Below are 20,989 nucleotides of genomic sequence, written 5' to 3'. Positions count from 1 at the left end.
TATGATTCCGTTTATACAAAATGTCCAGAAAGAGGCAAATCTACAGAGACAGAAAGTAGGGCTGGAGGTGGTAGTAGGAAATGTGAGGAGCAGACTGCTGAAGAGTACAAGCTTTCCTTTGGGGGTGATGAAAATGTTCTAAAACGGATTGTGGTGATGGACGCACAACTCTGAATATACTATAAATCACTGAATTGTACACTCTAATGAGTGAACTTATGAGACGTGAATTATATCTCAATAACCCTGTAACCAAATTTTCGAAAACTAATTTCAAAAGGTGATATACTATATGATTTCACATTTATATAACATTTTTGAAATGGCAAAATTTTAGAAATGACGGGCAGATTTAGTGGTTACCAGGAGCGGAGGTGGGAGGAAGGGAAGGAGGTGAAAGTAGATAAAAAGAGCCACACGAAGGAGTCTTAAATTGACTGAACAGCATCTTGACTGTGGCGATAAACACACAAACCCATACATGTGATAAACTGTATGGCACTAAATACACACATGCACTCACACAAATGGGGACAAGTGACATTGGGGAACTCTGAAGATCTGTGGATTATATAAATGTCAATGCCTTGGCTGTGATATTATACGACAGGTTTGCAAAATGTTACCATTGCAGGAAACAGGGTAAAAAGTCTGTGAGCAATCTCTGTATCTTTTCCTTTCTTTTTTTTTAAGTACTCTCTAAATCCAACTTGCAGCTGGAACTCATGACCCCGAGATCGCAAGTCACATGCTCTATCAACTGAGCCAGACAGGCCCCCTGCAGTTTTTCTTACAATTGCATGTGAATTTATAATTATCTCAATAAAGATTCCAATTAAAGAAATACACTGAAATCTGTTCTGTTCTCAATTTCTCTTCAGATTAAACAAGAGTGTCCTTTGATGTAAGAGCGCCATAGCTCCTAACAGCTGCTTATACCCTTTCGAACAAAGAAGAGCAGACCTCAGGCTCAAAAGACCCCACCAGAGAATCCAGCTGTAATTTAATAAAACACTTTTATTTTACAGTATGTAGTTATTTATCTAGATAAATGTAGATAATGTAGAATTAAGAACACAAATTCTGGACCCAGCCAGTCAAGGATTCCAATGCCAGCTCTGCCACTTACTAGCTATGTGACCTTGTGCCAGTCACACAGTCACATAGTAACATCTCTGTATCTCAGATTCCTCATCTGTAGAATGGGTACGACAAGAGTACCTAGATCCTAGTGATGTGAGTTTTAAATCAATGTCTGTGTGTGTGCACGTGTGCTTATGCACATATGCGTAAGTATCTGGCACAAAGTATTAGCGATCATTATTACCTTTACCATAACAAGAACTGGGGAGAAATCACCATGTTTTAGAAAGTTTTAGAGGCACAAGTGCAGGCCATATTACCTTTTGTAATGTGCCCCCTTGGTCCATCCCTGCATAGCCCTGAGCCCATACCCAGGTGTCCCAAGGGAAGAATCGTGCCAGGAGGCACCCACCTGCGCACTTGGTGCGGCTGATGAGGGGCGGCCCAGGGCGGCCAGTACCACCGTCTCCAGGGCGCGTGAGCAGCACGCTGATCTCGTACTCGGTGTCCGGGTCAAGATGCCACAGCTTGTAGGTCTGCAGGCTGACGGCGTGCACCTCGGCCCACGGGCCGCGGGACATGCGGTACTCAATCTCCTTGCGCACGATCGGCCCGTCGCCAATGATGGAGTTGGTGTTGAGCTGGATGATGAGGTAGGTGGGCCCTGCGCGCAGCAGCTGTGGGGGCGCGATAGGGGTGGGGGGCTCTGCGAGGGTGTGAGGGAGAGGCGGAGCCGAAAGATGCGCTGTGAGACCCTGCCCCAACTCTGAATGGCAGCATATCCAAATCCCCAGTAGCCCTCCCTGTCCTCCCAGGACCCTGATGAAGCCCCCAGACCCTCAACTAGACTTTCTTGCCCACGCCCACTAAATCCCCAGGCCCTAAGGGGCACCTGCCCCAAAGGCTGATCCCACACTTAGACCTAAGCCTACACCTGTCCTTCATTCCCCTCTGAAACCCCAAGTCCTAGCGTTCAGAGGCTGACCGCATGCAGGTCGGGTCAACCCCAGTCCCCACAGCCAGACCCCGCCTCGCGTAGCTCACACCAGAACAGGGGCTCCCGGCCCGCCAGCCTCTCAGGCCCGCCCCCTCGATCAGACCTCCTTCCAGGCCCCGCCCCCCTCAGGCCCCACCTTTCTTCGGGTCCCGCCCCTCGACCCGGCCCCGCCCTTCGGAGGGGGCAGCCCCAGCACCCACCCCCCTACGCGAGCGTGCGTAAGCAGACTGACCCTTGACAATGAGCTCTGCGAAGTTGGAGACGCCCGCGCCTCGCGGGGCCTGGGACACGCAACGGTACAGGTCCTGCTCCGAGCGGCTCACGGAGGCCAGCACGAAGGTAGCCAGGAAGCGCCGGTGGCTGATGTGCCGCACGCCGGCGGCGGGCACCAGCGCCCCGCTCTGCCGCTGCGCAGGGGTAAGGTGGACAGGGTCAGGAGCGCCGGAGAGGGAGGGTCACGATCTCGCTCTGACCCGGGCGAGGGGAGTAGTATATGTCCTGGCCCCATTTAGCTGTCCCTAGTACACAGGGGACGTATGGGGTTCCTGGAACCAGCTACGCCACAGAAAGGTGCGGGTAAGAAGGTGATTAAGGGAATGTGGTCTCTGCCTCTGATGGAGAGTGGTCTGGGAATCCTGGAGCCACCCTCTGTCCTGGGAGTATAAGGGCACCCAAGAGGGCTGAGCAGAGCCTAGGTGAGGGCAGGGAGGCATGAGTATGGGTGCTGGAATATGAAGGGACGACTCAGCACCCCACAAGGAACCCAGGTCCCAGAAGAAGGCTCCTCCACCCTGATACGGTCCTTGCCCCCCTCACCTGCAGGAGAAAGCGCTCGGCCTCTGCTGCTCTGCCCGCTGCCATGCACTGGAAGGAGGCGTTCTGGCCAGCGTTGACCTCCACATCGCCCAGGCGGGAGAAGTGCGGGGCCTTCGCTGTGGGAATAGAGCCTCCGTGTGAGCTGGGCCTGTGCCCCGCCACAGGCAGAAGCCACGGCCACCACACCCCTCACCCTGCACCCCCGTGGGCTGGGACTCACCGCAGGGGTAGCTGAGAAGCAGGACGTCATCTAGGCCCATGTAGCCCCTGCGGTCTGGGGAGATGAGGGCCTCAAACAGCACCTGGGGGAGGCGGGAGGGTCCCTGTCATATCCCTCCAGCCCTACCTGGGGAGGTGCCCACAAGGGACCCCTTTAGCTCTGCTCCAGTCCAGGCTCCTCAACCAGCAGAGTTCAGCCCAACTCACAGTGACCTTCCCTGCCAAACCGGCTGGTTGTGGGAGGGGGTGTCAGCAGCCAGAGCTACCAAGGTCAGGGCCAGAGGTTCCATCCCAGTCCTGGACAGTTACCTTCAAACAGGAAAACTTTCCCCAGCCAGACAGGGTTTCCAGGTCAGCACTGTTCCAACTCACCCTTGACTCCAGCCACAGACTATTTCTACTGACAGTGATCTCTGATGCCGAATCTGGACCACAGCAGACTGACCCCTGACCTTGACCCCATGTTGACACCTGATGCTGAACACAGACTAATTTCAACCTCGGTCACTAGCTTACTCTGACATCAGGCTGACACCTCTCTATCCCCACCCCTAAGCACAGACTGACCACAGACCAAACCCAGCCTACCTGATATTCATTGGGCCAGAAGGTACTGACAGCCAGCTCAGCCTGGTGCCACTGACGGCCATGCGATCCAGACATATTCCAGACGGCACTGCCCAGGGGACCCCCATTGACACGCACGTAGATGCCCAAGGTGCCCGGGCTGTGCCCATCCCGGCTGTACAGGAAGTAGCTGAACTGCACGCAGTGGGTATCATTCTCACTCAGGCTCTGGAAGATGACATGGGCCCTCTGGCCTGGAGCATGCTGGGAAGCATTGACCATCAAGTAGGAGCCTAGAAAGAGAGGAGAGGAGGAAGAGGCAGGAGCTGAGGAGGCTCTGGGAGGACCAAGGTCAGGTAGGCAGAGGAGGGGGGCAGAAACAAAGGACTCCAGGCATTTGGACCCACTGGGAGTCAAGGGTTCTGAGTTCTGGTCCCAGCTCTGACTCACTAGGTTGAGTCCCTTCACCTCCCTGCATCTGCTTCCCAGAGGAGAGAAGTGGAGAAGCAAAAAACACACAAAAGTGACTCTCTTCAAAACCCTTTATGGCCCCTCACCACCTACGATCACGGTCCAAGCTCATGCTGACCCATGTTCTGAGCTGCCCTTGGAGGCAGGGACTAACTAGGTCATTCATCCTGGAGTCAAGAGTCTGGTACATGACAGGCCCTCAAAAGCTACCTTTTCTGAAGCCCTCCCTCCCTGTCTCTCTACAGGCTTCTCTCCTGGCCCTTGGATCATTAATAAAGTGTAGGTCTGTCTCCCCAGCAGCCTGTGATGCCTCCAGAGCTCCACTGGGTCCCCAGCACAGGTCTGAACCCAAGCTGAATGAGTGTGTAGAACAGAGACTGAATGAAAGGACACTAACTTCCCTTCCAGCCCCCACCCTGGGTCTAAATGCCTGGGATACAATTCTCTTGATTTCCAACATGGAGAAAGGCAGCACTCTCTTTCCCCAGATCCAGGTCTGGGCTGTGCACGGGCAGGGGAATGGAGGGGGGCTGGCAGGGTGAGAGTGGGCTGGACTCCTCAGACCTGGCTGGAGGATTACTGGCTTCCCTTTTGTGGGGCGAAGGCCCCACCAGCTGCCAAGAGGGTGCCCACAGCCACCCAGTGCTGCCTCCTCCTGGGCTTGGCTATCAGCCAACACAAGCTCATTCAGATCCCAAAACACGAGGCTCCCTGCTCTGGGAGGGCTCCCCAGGGGACTCCACTGGAGGGGATCTCATTCATCTCTGTGAGTCAGAGCCTGTGAAGGCACCTTCTGGATCAGTCCTGGCAGGGTAGTAAACAGAACCCCCAAGTCCCTATCCCCACCCAGAAAGGGGCACATCCTGGCCCCCAATAGTGCCTCCTGTCCCACTCCTCTTCTCTCCTCTCTCCTCTCTCTGTGAGCAGCTGCGTGTCTCTCTCCCCCTTTCAGTCTGACACTTTGTTCTTGCCTCTTCCTCTAGCTTCCTCTGCCCCTCTTCTCTCCTCTTTTTCCCTACTTGGTCCTCACTCTGCATCCCTCTCCTTCTTTTTCATGTCCTCCCTTCATTCCATTGGCTAGTTCTTCTCCTCTCTGTCTCTGAATCTCCCTCCTACCTTCTCCCTCCATCCCCAACTCCCTTCCCTAGAATGTTTAAACCAAGAGAAGTGGCCCTCTTACCGACTACTGCAGCCCCAGGATCCAGCACAAGGCCCACACTAAATACTAAATTTCTCTTTCCCGTCTCTGCAGGTGTGAGAGAGAGAGGCAGAGCCCACACAGGTCCCTGCCACGGTGGGCACCTTACAGATCACAGTCATACAGGTGAGACTCTGATACCCATTAGCACAGAGGTCAAACAAGGAGCTGAGGACCATTTGTGCAAAGGCACAGAGGAACGCCCCAGGGAGGGCACAGCATGAGGAAAGGCACAGAAGGGGGAGGCAGGGAGGCCTCCAGGAGGTAAAGTGAGCAGTAGGAGGTAAGCCTAAAGGCTGCCTGTGTCAGGCTGTGCAAGGCCCCTCTGGTTGCTTCAAGTCTTGGCCTCACCGGTTGCTTCAAGTCTTGGCCTCACCGGTTGCTTCAAGTCTTGGCCTCACCACTGGGAACTTTTGCTGCCCCTCCCCGAACTCTTGACAGCAGGTGCAACTGCAGCCATATTGTGAGCTGAGTAGCAAAGGGCCTGGCCCACTACTATGACAGGGCGAAGGAGAGGAGGTCCCAAAGCTGTCTACTTCTGGGGTTCCCTCAGCAAGCCCATTTGTTCTCACACTGTGCTATGTTTTCCAACCCAAGCTAATAAAGTTGATAATTTGGCCTCCATCTATCTTATCCTTTTCTGAATGCCCAGTTGATTCTGTACCCAGTAAAGGGGATGCTGGTAATTGAGTCCCCTCAGATACCTCCAACGATAGCAACTAAAAATTAATTGAACACCTACATGCCATTCCCATGTTATGCACCTTGTAGACACTATCTAATAACCCTATGAAATGGTTTATTGTGCTTTCCACTTTACAGTTAAGACTATGGAAGCTCAGAGAAGTTAAGTGACTTGCCCAAAGTCACACAGCTGGTAAAGTGATGAGGCCAGGATTTGAAGCCCAGTCTTCATGATTCTGGAACCAGTACACCAGGGGGCCATCATCAAAGTAGGAGGCCAGTACTACAGTCCACGTAATTAGACTCCTGACTCCCACTCCAGTGCTCATGATGCCATTTAAGTGTCTCATCCTGAAACAGGGCAGAGCAAGGCAGAAATTGGGAAGGCTCTGGGACTTCCAGGAAGAAGGGGGCAGAGGAAGGAAGGTTTTACACACATCCGGCCCCCAGTGCTACTGCTCCATCAGCATCTTCAAGTTCTGAGAGACAAGGATGCAGAGGCTCTCAGGGAGAAGACAGCCTCCCTGAAGGTGAAGGACTCAGGAACACCTGATGGGAGTAGGGTGGACCCCGAGCTAAGCTGTAGGGGAAATAATGGGAAGTGGGTTTTAACTTACAGCTGTAAGTGTCTTTGATTGCTTGAACCCGCACCCATTTTGCAGGTAAAACTACCTGATATACGCAATTGGACAGTGTCCACAGAGGCCCACATTCACAGTATCATGTATGTCATTACAGATGCAAAAGCAGATGAGACCCAGAGACATTAAGGAACGTGCCCAAGGTCACACAGCAGGCGGCTAGAACTGGAAGGAGAGAAAGGGGAATGGTAGGCTCACCGTGGGGCAGGTCCTCCGGAGACCGGGTACCAGGGTGGACGTGCACTTCCTCCCACTGGAAGTCATCATACTGCGCCTGGCTGTACTCGCAGGGCACTGCCGGGTCACTCACCTCCTCGAAAGTGCAGCCGGCTGTGAGGGCAGGGCCTGGTTAGCCAGGGCTAGGGCAGGGCCGCTGGCCAGGAGGGCTCCTGGGGCTCCCCTCCAGGCGTCCCCGCTGTCCCCTCCCCCCTAGGCCCACCCTCCTTCCCTCCCTCTCCAAGGCCTCTCCCCACTGCTCCCTCCCTCCAACAAAACTCTCCATCCTCCAACCCTTTCCCTCTTTTTACTGTCTCCACCCAATACCAAGACCTCCCCACCGCGCCCACCCCCCAGGACTCGCCAGGACCCCACACTGCTCAACCACCCACCGAAGACCCTCCCCCAGGAAAACTAGTGAACATTATCACTACATCATTCGAGCCTCACAACTCGTGAGATCAGGTCTATAACCACCCCTCATTTTACGGATGAGGAAACTAAGGCCTTACGGGCACACAGCTCAGGACTGCACCTCATGAATGCACGAAGCCAGCCCCGATGGTCTCTACAGTAACAACAATGGCCACCAACCATTTCGGGCTTACCACAAGCCCTGCAAGACTCAAGCTACCCACTCTCGGCGTGGCATCTCATTCAGGCCTCATGTCCTGAGGCAGGGACCCCTATGATTCCTGCCCAACAGGTGAGCCTGGGGGATTCACTCATCACCCAGTCACCTAGCCAGGTCTCTGCCTGTGGGCACAGGACGGGCAAAAGCACAGTCCTGCGTGGACAGGCCACACATACGACCAGGGAAGCAGCGGCCCATGATCCGGACCCAGTCTTGACAGTGGAAAGGAAAAGAGGAGGGGGGAAAGAAGGTGGGGCAGAAACAGATGTGAGTCCTGTACCCGGTAACGAGGTCCATGTTTCTCAGTAGCTCATTGGAGCCCTGAGTCGGGCGCCTAGTAAAGTCTAAACACTACTGGTGGGGGAAGAAACTGCACACCGGGCCCTACTCTCACTCCCAAACCGCGGTGCTGGCGGCCCCGTCGCAGGCAGTCCAAGGCATCATGGACCCGGGAGAAGGCCTGGCCAAGTGGTGTGGAAGCAGGGACACGTCGGGCCAGGCCCAGTGCAGGGTACCTGCCAGCCACCCCATCTGACAGGGGGCTCCGTGCACAGCAGCACATGGTGGGGACGTGAGCGGGCTTTGGCATTAGACAGCCTTAAGATTGAATCTTGACTCTGCCATTTGCCACCCATGCTCAAGACCGTAGGCAAGTCACTTCTCCTGTTCCCGAGCCTCAGTTTCCACCTCTGCACAGAGGGTTGTCAGGGATGCTACTGAGGGGGTCCACCTATCACCTGACCTAGCATGTGCAAGCTCTCAGGAAATGGCCCCTCACAGGCGCCACTGGAGCCCACCTGAGCCACAGAACGGGACTCGAACCCGCACCAGCTGGATACGGGAGCCCGTGCTGCCTTCACGATGAGAAGGAGCACAGCCGAGCTGCTTCGCAGGCTCAAGAAAAGGAAGGAAGAGAAATAAAGAAGAAGAGAAACTCGAGGCTGAGGGCCATGTGCGGGGCAGGCACCTGCACCGCAGCAGGGACTCCACTCTGGGGGGCTCTGCTGTGTCACCTGCTGCAGGGACCGCTCCAGGTCGTCATGCAGAGTACGGGAAGTAGCACAGGGAGACACGCCCAGCAGAGTCGGGCACGCAGGGGCTCGCCACGGTTGGGGGGTCTCCCGTTCCTCTTCCTGCACCCCATCAGAGTAGAAAACAATGAGATGTGGGCACGAGGCTGGCACTGAGTGGATGCAATGAAACAACAGAAACCTCTCCCCAGAGCTGGAGCAGGACCTGGGCTGCGCTCTTTGCCTCTTTGTGTGAAAAGCCCAAGTCAGCATCATGCCCTGTGGCCTGTGGGAGGGAAGTTTTAACCCAAACTGTGCTGGGAAGGCCTCAACTCTCCCTCTAGAAAATGACCCACGGCACAGCACAGAGGGAGGCCGTGGCCAGTAGGGATGGTCAGGGAGGGCTTCCTGTAGAGGGGACAGCTGACTTCATTCAGCCTGAGCTGAGTCTATAGTCTGCTCCCGAGGTTCTTAGCCAAGGCTTCCCTAAGGCAAAGGGATTGCCAGAAAGGGAAGCCCAGGATCTAGAGCCTGGATGGGGCTCAGGCCCTTCCTAGTCCTTTACGAGGCAGGTCCCAGGACAAGGCAGCTGCCCAAGGATGTCTCATCCATGGCCCTGGGACAAGCCTGGGAGTGCCAGCTCTTTGGCTTCCCCCCTGTCCATCCTCAGCCAGGCCACGTGAGCTATTAGGATTCCCAGACTGACCTAGTCAGATGGGCCCTAAAGACCATGTGACCTCAGCCAAAGTAACTCCCAGACTGACTGACCTGGGTCAGTGGCCCCCAGACAGACTGACCTCAGCCAGAGTGGCCCCCAGCTGATTATCCCTGGCCATAGCGGCCCCAACACCATCCAGAACATCTGACTTCAACCAGAATGACCACCAGATTGCCTGACTGACCCCAGACCAGCTAACCCTGACCTCTGCAAAATGACTCCTACAACTGATCTCAGCCAGGGTAACCTCCCTGGCTGACCTTCCCCCTCCACAGTGTCCCCTTAGGTACAATGACTGCCTCTCCCTGGTCCATATCCACCCTCAGCCCTATGCCTCTCTGGGCCAGGCCCAATTCCAACCACAACCCTTAGGGGATATCATCTCTGGGTCCAGGCTCCTCAGTGAGAGCCCCGTCACCACATTCTCCCCAGCTTACTCCGGGGTGGGAACAATCAGGCCTCCTAGGTCCTGGGGAAAACCCTATCCCCTCCAGTCTGGATGGTTCAGGATCCACAGCCCCAAAGCCAAGCCCCAGCTCCTGCTAGGGACCCAACTTCTGCAGGAGGCCACCAGCCTTGGGGGAGGGGAGTGTTTCGATGAGACTTTGGATTCAGAGCAAGCATGGTAGCAGGGAATCCCTCTTGACTCCATCAGCACAGACCTGGACCACAGACATGCACACACCCATCAACACCACCAGGAGACGGCTGCCCCTTGCCATCATGTCCACCTATGCCCATGAAACTCCACAGAAATTCATAAGGTAGGTACTATTATTATTCCTGATTTACAGATGGAAGCTGAGACACAGAGAGATGAGGTGGCTTGCCCAAGGCCACACTCTTAAGTCCCAGAAGCTGGGATTTAAGTCACCTATCTTTATTCAAGGAGATCAGGTCCAGACAAAATAAGGCCCTGGTGTCCCGCTAGCCACAGGTGACAATTCAGTTCCATTCCCAGGAAATCTGTCCACTGAAAGTCCAAAGCAGGTCCCAGGCTGATAGTATTGGAGGCACAAGGATGATTAAGATTCTGCTCTGCCCTCAGGGACCTCCCAAGTCTGCGTGAGGGTGACAGTAAGACAAAGCAGAGAAGGGTCAAGGCCACAAGGGGGATCCAGGAGAAAGACTTTCTGGAGATGGGTGCGTCTGAGCAGAGCCTGGAAAGATGGTTATCATTCTGGCCAGAAGAGATGGGCGGAAGGGTATCTGAGGCAAAGGCCCGGCAGAAGCAAAGGAGGGCAGGGAATAAACATACAGTCAGCCCAGAACACAGAGGGGAGTGCAGACTGACCCAAGCCATGGGAGAGAAGGCTGGAGAAAGGAAGGCTGAGGCCAGAGCAGGGAGGGCCTTACGTGTCCAGGTGAGAAGTCTGGCCTCGTTTAGAATTGGGAAGCCAGAGTAGGTGTTTGGGCAGGCTGCCGGTGAGACCGTGATACACCCTCTGTGCCAGGAGGAGGGCAGGGGGGTTCTCCAGAGGGCACACAGGCTCTGGAGGGAGCTAGCTCAGGGGGACAAGCCCCCATGGGGTCCACAGTCAGATGTCAGGAACCACTGAGGCAAGGAGCCTCTGGTTCCCCTCCTAGATGCGATCGGCACACACTCTAGTCACACCCGGAGAAATGCACAACACGCAAACACCCAGCCCCACACTCCCTTCCCCCAGCCGAGTCCAAACCTCAGGGACACAGTCTCAGCCAGGCTGGGGCCAGGGAGAACACCAGAGCCCGCCACGGCTACCCCATCTCTGCCCTGGCCTCCCAGAGAGGGTGGGCTCAATCAGCCCAGGACCCCCACCGGTTCCCCCGGCCTCAGCTCAAACTGGCCCAGCTACATTCCTCGGCTAATCTCCCCAATCTGGCAGGCGGTTGCCTCAGCAACCGTCAACCACAATTTGGGAAGGCAGGAGGATGGCTTATCCACATCCGGCTGGGCTCTGGATGGGGCGATGTAAGGGGCAAAGCTACCTCAGCGGGAAGAGTCAGAGTGTGGGAAAGGGGTCTCCCCAGCATGAGGGTCTCCGCCTCTCCACGTGCATGTGTTTCCATATGTCGAAGTGTGTGTGTGTGTGTGTGTGTGCACGTGCATACATGGCTGTGACAGTGATAGCCTGATACCGACTCCTGGCACTCAGCTGGGAGGCAGGAGACCTGGACCTAATTCCTGCTGAGCCTCTAACTCCCTGTGTGACCTGCAGCAGGCGACTTGCCCTCTCTGAATCTCTGCTTCCTCACCTATGAAATGAGAATGGGGATCCAGGTGACCTTTACGGCCACTTCCACCTCTAGAACTCTGGTTCCATTTGGGTGATATGCACCTGAGCAAGAATAACGAGAGGGCAGAGAGACACTATGGGGCAGAAGCACGTGAGGATGGGCACGGGTCTCCGAGGGCGGGTCCCCCAGGCAGTGTGCTGTGAAGTTGGGGTGTGCGGGTGTAGATTCCCGTGCAGAGGTATATGGGGGTACTCAGTGATGAGCGTGTGCCTACAGGGGAGGTGAGTATCCGCGCTGGGGTGGCAGGGAGGTGTGAGTGTGTGTGCGTGTGTGTGCGGGCACCAGACTCCTCCCCACCAGACAGGGAATGGTGCTCTGCGCCAAGTGTGGCTGCCAGCCACCACCGGTACTTTCTGAAGGACCCTAGGTAAACAGAATTTGTTTACAATGAGATCTTTGTTCTCTTTGGTTTGTCAGTAGAGCATCCAGTTCCCAAGGGTGGCCCCAGGAGAAACAAAACTTCTCCCGACAGACTGCAAACTTGGGGGCTGGGATCATAGCCAATTACAGGCACAGCCCCAACCCTGGCCCAGGGAAACCAAATACAGCCCCAGTGATAGCCCTGGTCTATTGCATCATCTGAAGCCACATCCCTGTTCTAGGTAGCCCAGCCCAACCCTGGAACCAACAGTGACCTCACCAGTGGACATGCTTGCCCCACCCAGCCCTATCCTGTGTTCTCCGCCCCCACTACAGCTCCATGTCAGGTCCGTCCAACCCCACCTTCTCCTTTCCTAGGGTCAGAGACTGGCCTCCGAAGCCCATCCCCAAGCCCTGTGTATGGTAAATGGCCAACAGTGGCTAGACTTATCAACCCCCTGATCCCAACTAGTCTGACCCCAACCGACCCTACACAGGCTCAAGCACCATGACACCAACCCAGACACCTGGACCAGCCCGTTTCACTGCTTTACTTGCCAGATCCATACAGCCAAACCTGAGCCCAGGTTCCCTGGAGCTGTTCTCCAGAGCCCTAGATAACCAATGAGTCATTAATTAAGGGCAGGGGGGACCACCTTCTAATCACCCAGGATTCAGCAAGGCTACAGCCAGGAAGATCACTCAGGGCAGGACCACAGACAGAAAAAGCTGAGCTGGTACCCCTCCGGGAGCCAACACGGGGCCCAGCGATGTCAACATCCTCCCACCTTCACTGAGGATAGAAGGAAGCCAACTACAGCAGGGGAAACTTAGGCCAGACGCACTCCCATCTCCCTGATCACTATGCAGCGCAAATCCCAAGGTTCACGGTAGGGCCACTGTGTTGGTGGGAAGAGGGGAAGGCACGGGGCAGGGCCCGGCCCCCGACAGAGGCAAAGGGCTGAATGGGGAGCTGCACCGCGCAGAGGCACAGGGGGCAAAGAGAACACAGACCCCTGCAGTGCAGATGCTCTGTGCCATATCAAAACACGATGCGGCCGAGCAGAGAGGCAGAGGGCCACGCACAAACCTAGGCGGTGTGCAAATCTGTCCTTTCGTTGCGGTCCATGGAGACAGAGGACTACGTGGTGCCACGGTGTGCTATGCTGGGGGCGCAGTGCAGCAGCTCCGCACGGTACAGAGGCGGAATGCACTCATACACCACAGGGGAGCAGAGCACACGGCATGCCCGGACCCCGGTACTGACCCCCGGAGCGGCACGGTGGAAGCAGCGCAGAGATGCCACATCCGTCATGGGCCGGACCCAGGGCTGCTCGGATGCCCAGCGCACCAGGCCAGCGCATCCAATGGCACACGGGGCTGGTGCTCGGTGCTATGTGACCGATGCACGGAAGAATGCCAGGGGCCAAGTTCAAACCCTACCGGTTCTTCTCCCTCTCCAGACACCAGCGCAGGGCCAGGCACATGGCTGGTGCTCCATGACTTCACCGCAAGCATGTGTCCGCTGTAGGCACAACAGCACAGAGACACAGGGGTGAGAAGGGTGTGGTGTAGCACAGAAGGAACCCCTGGGTATGGAAGCCTAGTCCAGAATATGAGCTCAATATAGGCCCCAGGAGCAGAGTAGGTGTTGACTCAAGGGTAGGGGTAGAAAGTGGCACAGAAATGCCGTGCAAGAACGGTGAATTCAATGCAAGGGCTCTGGGGTCCTAAAATCCAGTGGAGTGCACACAACCCAACCGTGAGCACGTGCAGTGCAGGTAAAGGCTCAGGGCAGTAACCCGTGCTGTGCACAGACACGCAGGTGCAATGCTGGGTACGGCGCAGAGGCACTACCCGCAAAAACCCAAGCCGGTCCCAGAACCCAACAAAGCGGCTTCAAGCCACAGTGTGAGTGCAGACTCCCTGAGCAGTGTGCAATGTAGGGGAGAGGTGCATGCAGGGCGGGCACTCAAGGCAAAGATGTTGCTCAACTGTGGCTGCCAGCAGAAACCTGGGGAAAAGGGCACTAGCAGAACTCTGCAGCGGGAATCCCAAGAAAGGCTGAGACGCCATAAGGGGCAGCGTGGTGGTGGCCATGGTGCGGCGGCGTGTGAAGGGCTTGGCCAGAGGGCACCTATCCAGAGCGCACCATGCAGTAAAGCAGCGGGACTGAAGCGCCACGTGAGGCAAAGGGGCGCTGTGTTAGTAGAGTGCCGAGCAGCTGTACCCAGAGACTCGGGAAAGGCCACATACCCAGCTCAGTGCAGAGCCATGCCGAGACACCACGTGACGCGGAGGGCCAGTGTGGCGGCTGCATGCCATCTGTTGGCACAGCACAGTGGTGGAATGCTAGCAGCGAGCCCCAAATCCCCGGAGAGTCCACAAGCCAAGCACCACGCACCCAGCCCCGTGAGACAGTGCAGCGCAGAAGAGAAATGCTCTACGAGGCAAACATGCAGTGTGGCCACAGAAAGCCAAGTGTGGGCTCCAGGCCATGGGGCAGTGTGAGCGGCTCTACCAGAAACTCAGGACAGTCCAACTTCCTGGTGCCACAGTGATATCTGGTAGAGTGATCCAGCACAGACAAGAGTCGCAAAGACACAAATGGCAGGACATGTGCGGGATGGCGGTGCAGGACAAGGGCACGAGGCCGAGGGGGAGCGCACAGACCCACAGGAGGGTCCGAAGAGCCAGTGCAATGCAGAATCCCAGCACGGTCCTGCAGGGCAGGGCTGAGATGCGGGGTAGGGCCAGGACGCGATGCGGGGGCCCGGTCCTGAGGTGCTGGGCCCAGGAACCCTGGAGAGCATATGCCCGCAGCAGACCAGCGCCGTGACGCAGAGTAGACAAAGACGCGGCACACAGCCAACGCCATGCAGGGAGGTCGCGCCCACTGTGATGCACTGGACAGCAGGGACGCCCAGACTCCTGGAAAACGCTGTGCCTCCAGCGCTGCCGGTCTGGGCTGGCTAATCCACGGGTTGGAGACGAGACCTCGTCTGCCCTGTGGACTTCCCTCCACCCCGTCCCCCAAACCCCAGCATCTTCCACCCCAGTGACTCTCCAAGGTCACAGGATGAAGCCAGTGCTGTCCATGGGCCGGGCAGCCAGAACTGAGCACAGTGTCCAGGTATTTCTATCTGAGCAGGGCCCCGCGTGCTGGCAGGCAGACAATGAATTCTGATTCTGCTGAAAAGCTTTTGGGCAATCAAAGCACATCCCCTGGCCCCCAGCCCAGGGCAGGGCAGTGCGGGGCAGGACAGGGCAGAGACGGAGAGGGAGATCTATTGGACCAGCCCTGGTACAGGGTGAGCAGGAAGTGGGATGAAGAACAGCACGGAGGATGTGAGAGGCGAGCCAGATCCAACCAACCTGGCTTGGTCACCGCAGCCCTCCCCACCACCACCCCCTCCGGGGCCCAGACTTCATCAGAAGCCAGAAACAAACTTTTCTGAGCACACAGGATGCCCGCACACTTACAGACACGGGCTTAATAACTGTTAGCACTTACATTCTTACTAGGTGGCAGGCCTGTTCTAACTATACACCTATGTATATAAAACATGTCCTCACGGCAACTCCATGCACTGCATTCTATAATTACCCCAATGTCACAGATGAGAACACTAAAGACCCAGAAAGGTCAAGTAACTTGCCCGGGTATTAGACAGTTAGTGGTGGAGCTGGGATTAGAACCCAGAGCCCGTGCTCTTAACCACACTGGAGGTAAAACACATGTTTACACACATCCAAGGGTGCACACATCCACACATTCTGAGCAACGTATCCCCACTCTCTCAGCTGAGACCCATCTATCCTTGTCACCCACAGAGCTTTCTGACACCTCCCAGTTGTCACCTTTTTTTTTTTTGAAGAGAGAAAAAAAAGAGTGCGCATGTGTGCGACCTGGGGGGGGGGGCAGGGGAGGAGCAGAGGGAGAGAGAATCTTAAACAGGCTCCACACTCAGTGCGGAGACCCACACAGGGCTCGATCTCATGATCCCGAGATCCTAACCTGAGCCAAAATCAAGAGTCGGATGCTCAACCGACTAAGCCACCCAGGTGCCCCCAGTTGTCACCCCTTACCCCCCAACTGCCCCAGGCCCCCCTGTTCTCTCCATCCTCCATCTGTCCCCCAACCTTCAGCTGTCCCCCCAATACCACCTGTCCCCTCGGCCCCAGCTGTCCCCAGCCTCCAGATATATCTTCATCGCTCATTATCTCCCATCCCCAGTTGTCCCCCATCCTCCAGCTGTTACTCTGCCCCCAACTGTGATCTTGGTCATCAAATATCCCCAACCACGCCCCTTCCCAATTTCCCCATCCCAGTCCTTCCATCCAGCTTCTGTACTCTACTCCAAAACCTCAGCGACCCTTCTGAGTCCCTGGTCTCCACATCCCCTCTGATTCACCACTAGGTCCTGGGATCTGCACCCTGGGGCTCTGCCCAAGACTTCCTGAGCCGGTGGCAACAGCCTCTTTTGAGTCATCCACCTCAGGAGCCCTCCCCCAACCATTCTGCAGGCACCGGCTGCACTGCCCTGAGCAAGCCCACGGAGCACACTGGCCCCCATCTGTGACAGCCCTCCAGAGCCCAGCTCCATCCTCCACCTGCTCCAAGCCTTCCCTGTGTACCCAGGGTTCACAGCAATGCAAACGGCCGAGAGAGCACCAGTCATATACAAACCCCTGGGGACAGGAAATGACAAAAACCCAGCCAAGCCTTCAGGGGGCTTTCTGCCTGGTGGGCAAAGAAAATGGAAAACAACTCAGCACGCTGTCCTTCCCTATGTGCCTTATGGGAGAAATCTGAAAAACCATGCAGGGGAGTGGGGAAGTGGGGAGTGTCCCTGGAGGAGTGACAGAGCTGGACTCTGAGGCTGGGCCAGTCAGCAGGCCCCCACGAGGTGAGAAGGGCGGGAGACGCATTCTGGGCAGAAGGCACGGCATGTGCAAGGGCAGAGGGGTGTGAAAGGGCCTGGCGGGTTCCGGGATCAGCACTGGCCTGGTGATCCTGGATCATAAGGTGGACAAGGAGGAGTGCGGTCAAGGCAGGACATGCATAAACATGAAGCTGTTTCAGAAAGTGGGGTGCGCATCATATAGGGTTTGGGTTTTGGGTGCTGGAGAGCCTTGGGCTTGGGGCAAGGGAGTGGCAGCATCCCAGGTCTGCCCTTGAGAGCCCATTCAGGTCACAGGTGCTGGAAGCGCTGCGGAGTTGACGGCAGAATGGAGACCAAGAGGGCTACTGCAATGGTCCAGGCAAGAAATGATGGGCTGGGAGGAAGGGGACATGGATTCGACAAAACCTTCTTCAGTGGCTGCTGAGTGATAGTTCAATGAGACCACTTCCACCCCTTGAGGTATCCGGGCCTCACACCTCCAGGACAGCCCTGTCCATAGGATTTACTGCCCAGATCCAAACGTCCGCTACCTGCACCCACCAACACAGCAACTAGCAACACGAGATTCTTGAGGACTTGAGATGTGGCAAGTGTGACTGAGGGACTGGTTTGTATTTTCATGAATTTTAACCAATTTAAATGTGGTAATCACACGTAAATCAGTGACCCCATATTGGAAAAATATTTCCATTGTTGTGAGTTCTATTTGTAGGAAGTTCTATCGAGAGTCAGCCCTAGACTGGCTAACCATGGAGCAGCAGAACCACTGGGGCCTTCCACAGATGCTCATGGCCTTGGGGTCTGAAGGGAGATCGGGAGACAACCCCCCAGGGAAGGGGGAGTCAGAAGCTGAGTGGCAGAGGCCCTGGTACAGAGCTGCACACAGTCACCGGACACTCCCTACCCGACACATGCACACCCTAGAGACAGAAACCCCCACCCCAGGGCACCCCACACCCAGACTCACACACACCTGGATACTCTAATGCATGGGGACCCTGTTGCTGGATACAGATACCTCCACACTCTGATATCCAGACACTTGGGAACCCCACACCCAGACACCCAAGTACTCAGACAGCCCCACACGTGGACACAACACAGAGACACTCCTGTATTTGTATACCCATGAACCTGAGGACTGCCATACACCTGGATACACCCACCTCCGGATCCAGAGACACGAGGCCATCCTTAGGCTGGCACACCCTGAGCCTCCCTCAGCCTGGTCCTGGGACACCCACACCTAGATACTGAGATGCCACCCACCCAAACAGGTCTGCACCCAAACTCCAGGAATTTGACCCTTAGATACCAAGACACCCTAGCAGCAGGCTCCCCAGGGATCCAAACAGCTGGTCACCTCCCTATTCCAGACTCAGATCCTGCCATGCAGGGTAACCAGATAGCCAGACACCCTGACAAGCCATACATATGTCCTGTGCCCCAGGCTACAATCATACAATCACTCACACACTCACACACACACACACACACACACACACACACACACCCCTCACCCCATTCTGACTGCCCAGATGCCAGGATCACACCAGCACACACCTCAGCCAGCCTCCCACAATCCCACCTGCAGCGGTCACTACAGGGAGCCGCTCTCCTCCCCTCCCTGGAGCTCACAAGCAGTCAGCACCCAGGTTGTGACCCCACCTGCCTCCTCCAAGATCTGGGACAGAGAACTGAGGGAGTCTCCCCCTCCTGGTGCAGGGCCTGCCCTCCCTCCTCCCAGGACGCTCAGCTCAAACTGACGGTTGGGACTTGATGCCTCTCACCACCTGCTGAGGCCTCCAGCACAAAGGCTGAGCCTGGGGGCAGGACAGGCCCTGCCAGCTGCTGGGGGGGGGGGTTGGAGGCAGAGCTGGAAGCTGGGGTGGGAGAGGGGATGACAGGCAGGAGATCGCTCCCTTCAGTCTCCGCCAGGGACTCAAACTCCCCAACTCCTAGCTCAGAGATGACTCTGTACATGGCCTTTTCACACACAACACCATCCCCCAGCAGAATTTTCCAGATTCCTGGAGGGAAAACCAAATTCTTTAATCTCTATTTTCAATGGAGTCAGTGCGCCCCCATCTGGCTTCTCAAGCTCAGAACTTGACCCACTGGACCTCATTCATTCTTTCTTGCCACATTTATTCAGCAGCAGTGGGCCAGGACTTGTACCTGACACTAAGGATTCAGACGTGACCTAAATACCCAGTCTCTGTCCTCACAGAGCTCATAGTTTTTAAGGGAGAAAGGACCAATAAACTGTAATTACAATAATTATAATGCTATGAAAAAATCCAATCAACCCCCACTCTCCCTCCTGAACTAGAACAGGGAGTAACCAAGGAAGGCTTCAAGGAGGAGGTGATGCCAAAGCTGAGACTTGAAAGAAGAACAGGAGTTCACCAGGAGAAGAGGTGGAATTAAAGAGTTCTAGGGAGAAAGTACAGCTTGGAGGATGGAAGGGGGCTGTGGGAGGAAGGGAGGGCACAATGCACCCCTAGCAACTCTAGCTAACGGAGCCCTGCATGAAAAGGCCACCCCAAAAGTCTGCCTTAGCAGATGACGGCATGGAAGGATGGCAGCATGCCTCAAGCAAGCAGGTGTCCGCCCTCAATTTTCTCCGACACTTGAGCTGGGCAGGGGGCCACCAAGGAGCTCAGCACCCCCATCCTGGCCACTCTTACCACCTACTGCCGAGTTTCCTCCCCCCGCCCCAGGGAGAAGGGCCAGCTGCTCAGACAAGCCTTTATTGCCCAACCTGAAACCACTGGGCAGCCTCTCCCTCATTCCTGTTGTCCACAGCCCCAGCAACCAAAAGGACAAAATGAGCTAGAACACAGAAGAATAAATTACTACCAGATTTGCATGACTCCAAGACATCGCACACCCACCCTTGGTGGGGCAGGAGGCTCAAGAGGCATTCAGGGAGCCAGGCTGATTTTACCCAGATTGGGGGCAAGGATAGATCATAGCCCTTCTACAAAGAATTTATTTATGAATGAAGCCCCAAAGATAATAGCTACAAGGGCGCCAGGAACTTTAGAAGTGAAGGGACTTGCCCAAGGTCACAAGGACAGCAAGTGGCAGAGGTAGAATTTGAACCCAGGTCCTCCTGGCTTCTAATCACGGTTTCGGGGGCTCTGTAACAGTCCTCAAAACCATCTTTTGTTCCCTGGCACTCACAGATAGAGCCTTACTTTACAATCTACCAAGTACTATGCACCATTATTATGATGCCCATAAGGCATATGAGGAAACCGAGACCCCAAAAATGGAAGTAACTTGCTCAGGGTCTCACTCCCATCCCAAACCTCAGTTCTTGACAATCCCCCTGCCGGTAGGAGGTGAAGCACAGGAGGGTTCTCGGAATCAAGGTGGGGGGGGGGTGTATAGTACCTCAACTGTTTGATCTCAGGGTGGGGGATGGGCCAAAGTTGCTGGGGGAGGGGTTGAGCGGGAGAGGAAGCCAGGCCCCAGCTCCCAGCCAACAGCAGGAGCGACTGCGGGAGCAGGAGAGGAGCCCTTCCTGAGAGGCCCGAAGGGGCGGCGGGGCGGCGAACTCGACTCCGGGGAGGCCAGTTCTCGGAGGCCCGCGGCCAGGAGAAGTCTCTCCGGGGCCGAGGTGGCACGGCACGTGCCTTGCCTTTGATCTCTGCTTGGGGCGTCTCCCCGTTACTCAGCGCCCTGGGTACCAGGCTGCAGCCACCCAAACGGTGGGGATTGAGAGGATGAGGCCGCGGGAGGGGACCGGGCCACCCCTGCCCCAGGGGACGGGTCGGGAACAACTCCGCAGGAGGGGGCCACAGTCCGGGATCCCAGGCCCCAGGCAAGGATGGGGGGGTGGGGATTCAGACACACGCACATAGCCGACACACGGTCCACAGCACACACGGACACACAGACACAAGCTCCCGATACGCACATTTAGATACGCGAACACAGCGCAATCACACAGCAGACAGAAACACGGAGACACACGCTCACACACGTACACACTCGCACACACCGCGGTCCCGGCCGGCAGGGAGGCCGCACAAAGTTGCGGAGTCGACCGAGGGAGTGTCCCGGGAGACCCCGGTGTCCGCGGCGCCTCCTGCCCGCCACGGGAGGGGGCGCCGACCGGCGGCCGAGGGCCAGGCCCTGCCCGCGCCGGGACGTCGCAGCCCCGCCCGGCCACCGCCCGCC

The 20,989-nt window shown here is 56.3% G+C and overlaps 1 protein-coding gene across 6 annotated transcripts in view; it reads right to left on the bottom strand.

Annotated features, from left to right (window-relative positions):
* Positions 1–20,989, bottom strand: part of PTPRU (protein tyrosine phosphatase receptor type U) — an 83,355-nt gene that overhangs the window by 60,625 nt on the left and 1,741 nt on the right. For 4 of the 6 annotated variants that reach the window (XM_034648034.1, XM_034648044.1, XM_034648053.1 and 1 more), the window contains exons 2-7: positions 6,875–7,006; positions 3,704–3,975; positions 3,117–3,198; positions 2,897–3,012; positions 2,313–2,487; positions 1,496–1,789 (exon numbers count right to left, since the gene is read on the bottom strand). In XM_034648034.1, coding sequence (XP_034503925.1) covers positions 1,496–1,789; positions 2,313–2,487; positions 2,897–3,012; positions 3,117–3,198; positions 3,704–3,975; positions 6,875–7,006 — 1,071 coding nt within the window. Of the gene's footprint in view, positions 1–1,495; positions 1,790–2,312; positions 2,488–2,896; positions 3,013–3,116; positions 3,199–3,703; positions 3,976–6,874; positions 7,007–8,493; positions 8,660–13,334; positions 13,417–14,564; positions 15,556–17,964; positions 18,643–20,989 lie in introns of those variants that run through there. The other 2 variants (XM_034648025.1, XM_019810249.2) reach the window with 2 other exon arrangements.

This window comes from Ailuropoda melanoleuca, chromosome 2, assembly GCF_002007445.2.
Source record: "Ailuropoda melanoleuca isolate Jingjing chromosome 2, ASM200744v2, whole genome shotgun sequence".
NCBI lineage: Eukaryota > Metazoa > Chordata > Mammalia > Carnivora > Ursidae > Ailuropoda > Ailuropoda melanoleuca.
This window is presented reverse-complemented; position numbering and strand designations above follow the sequence as displayed.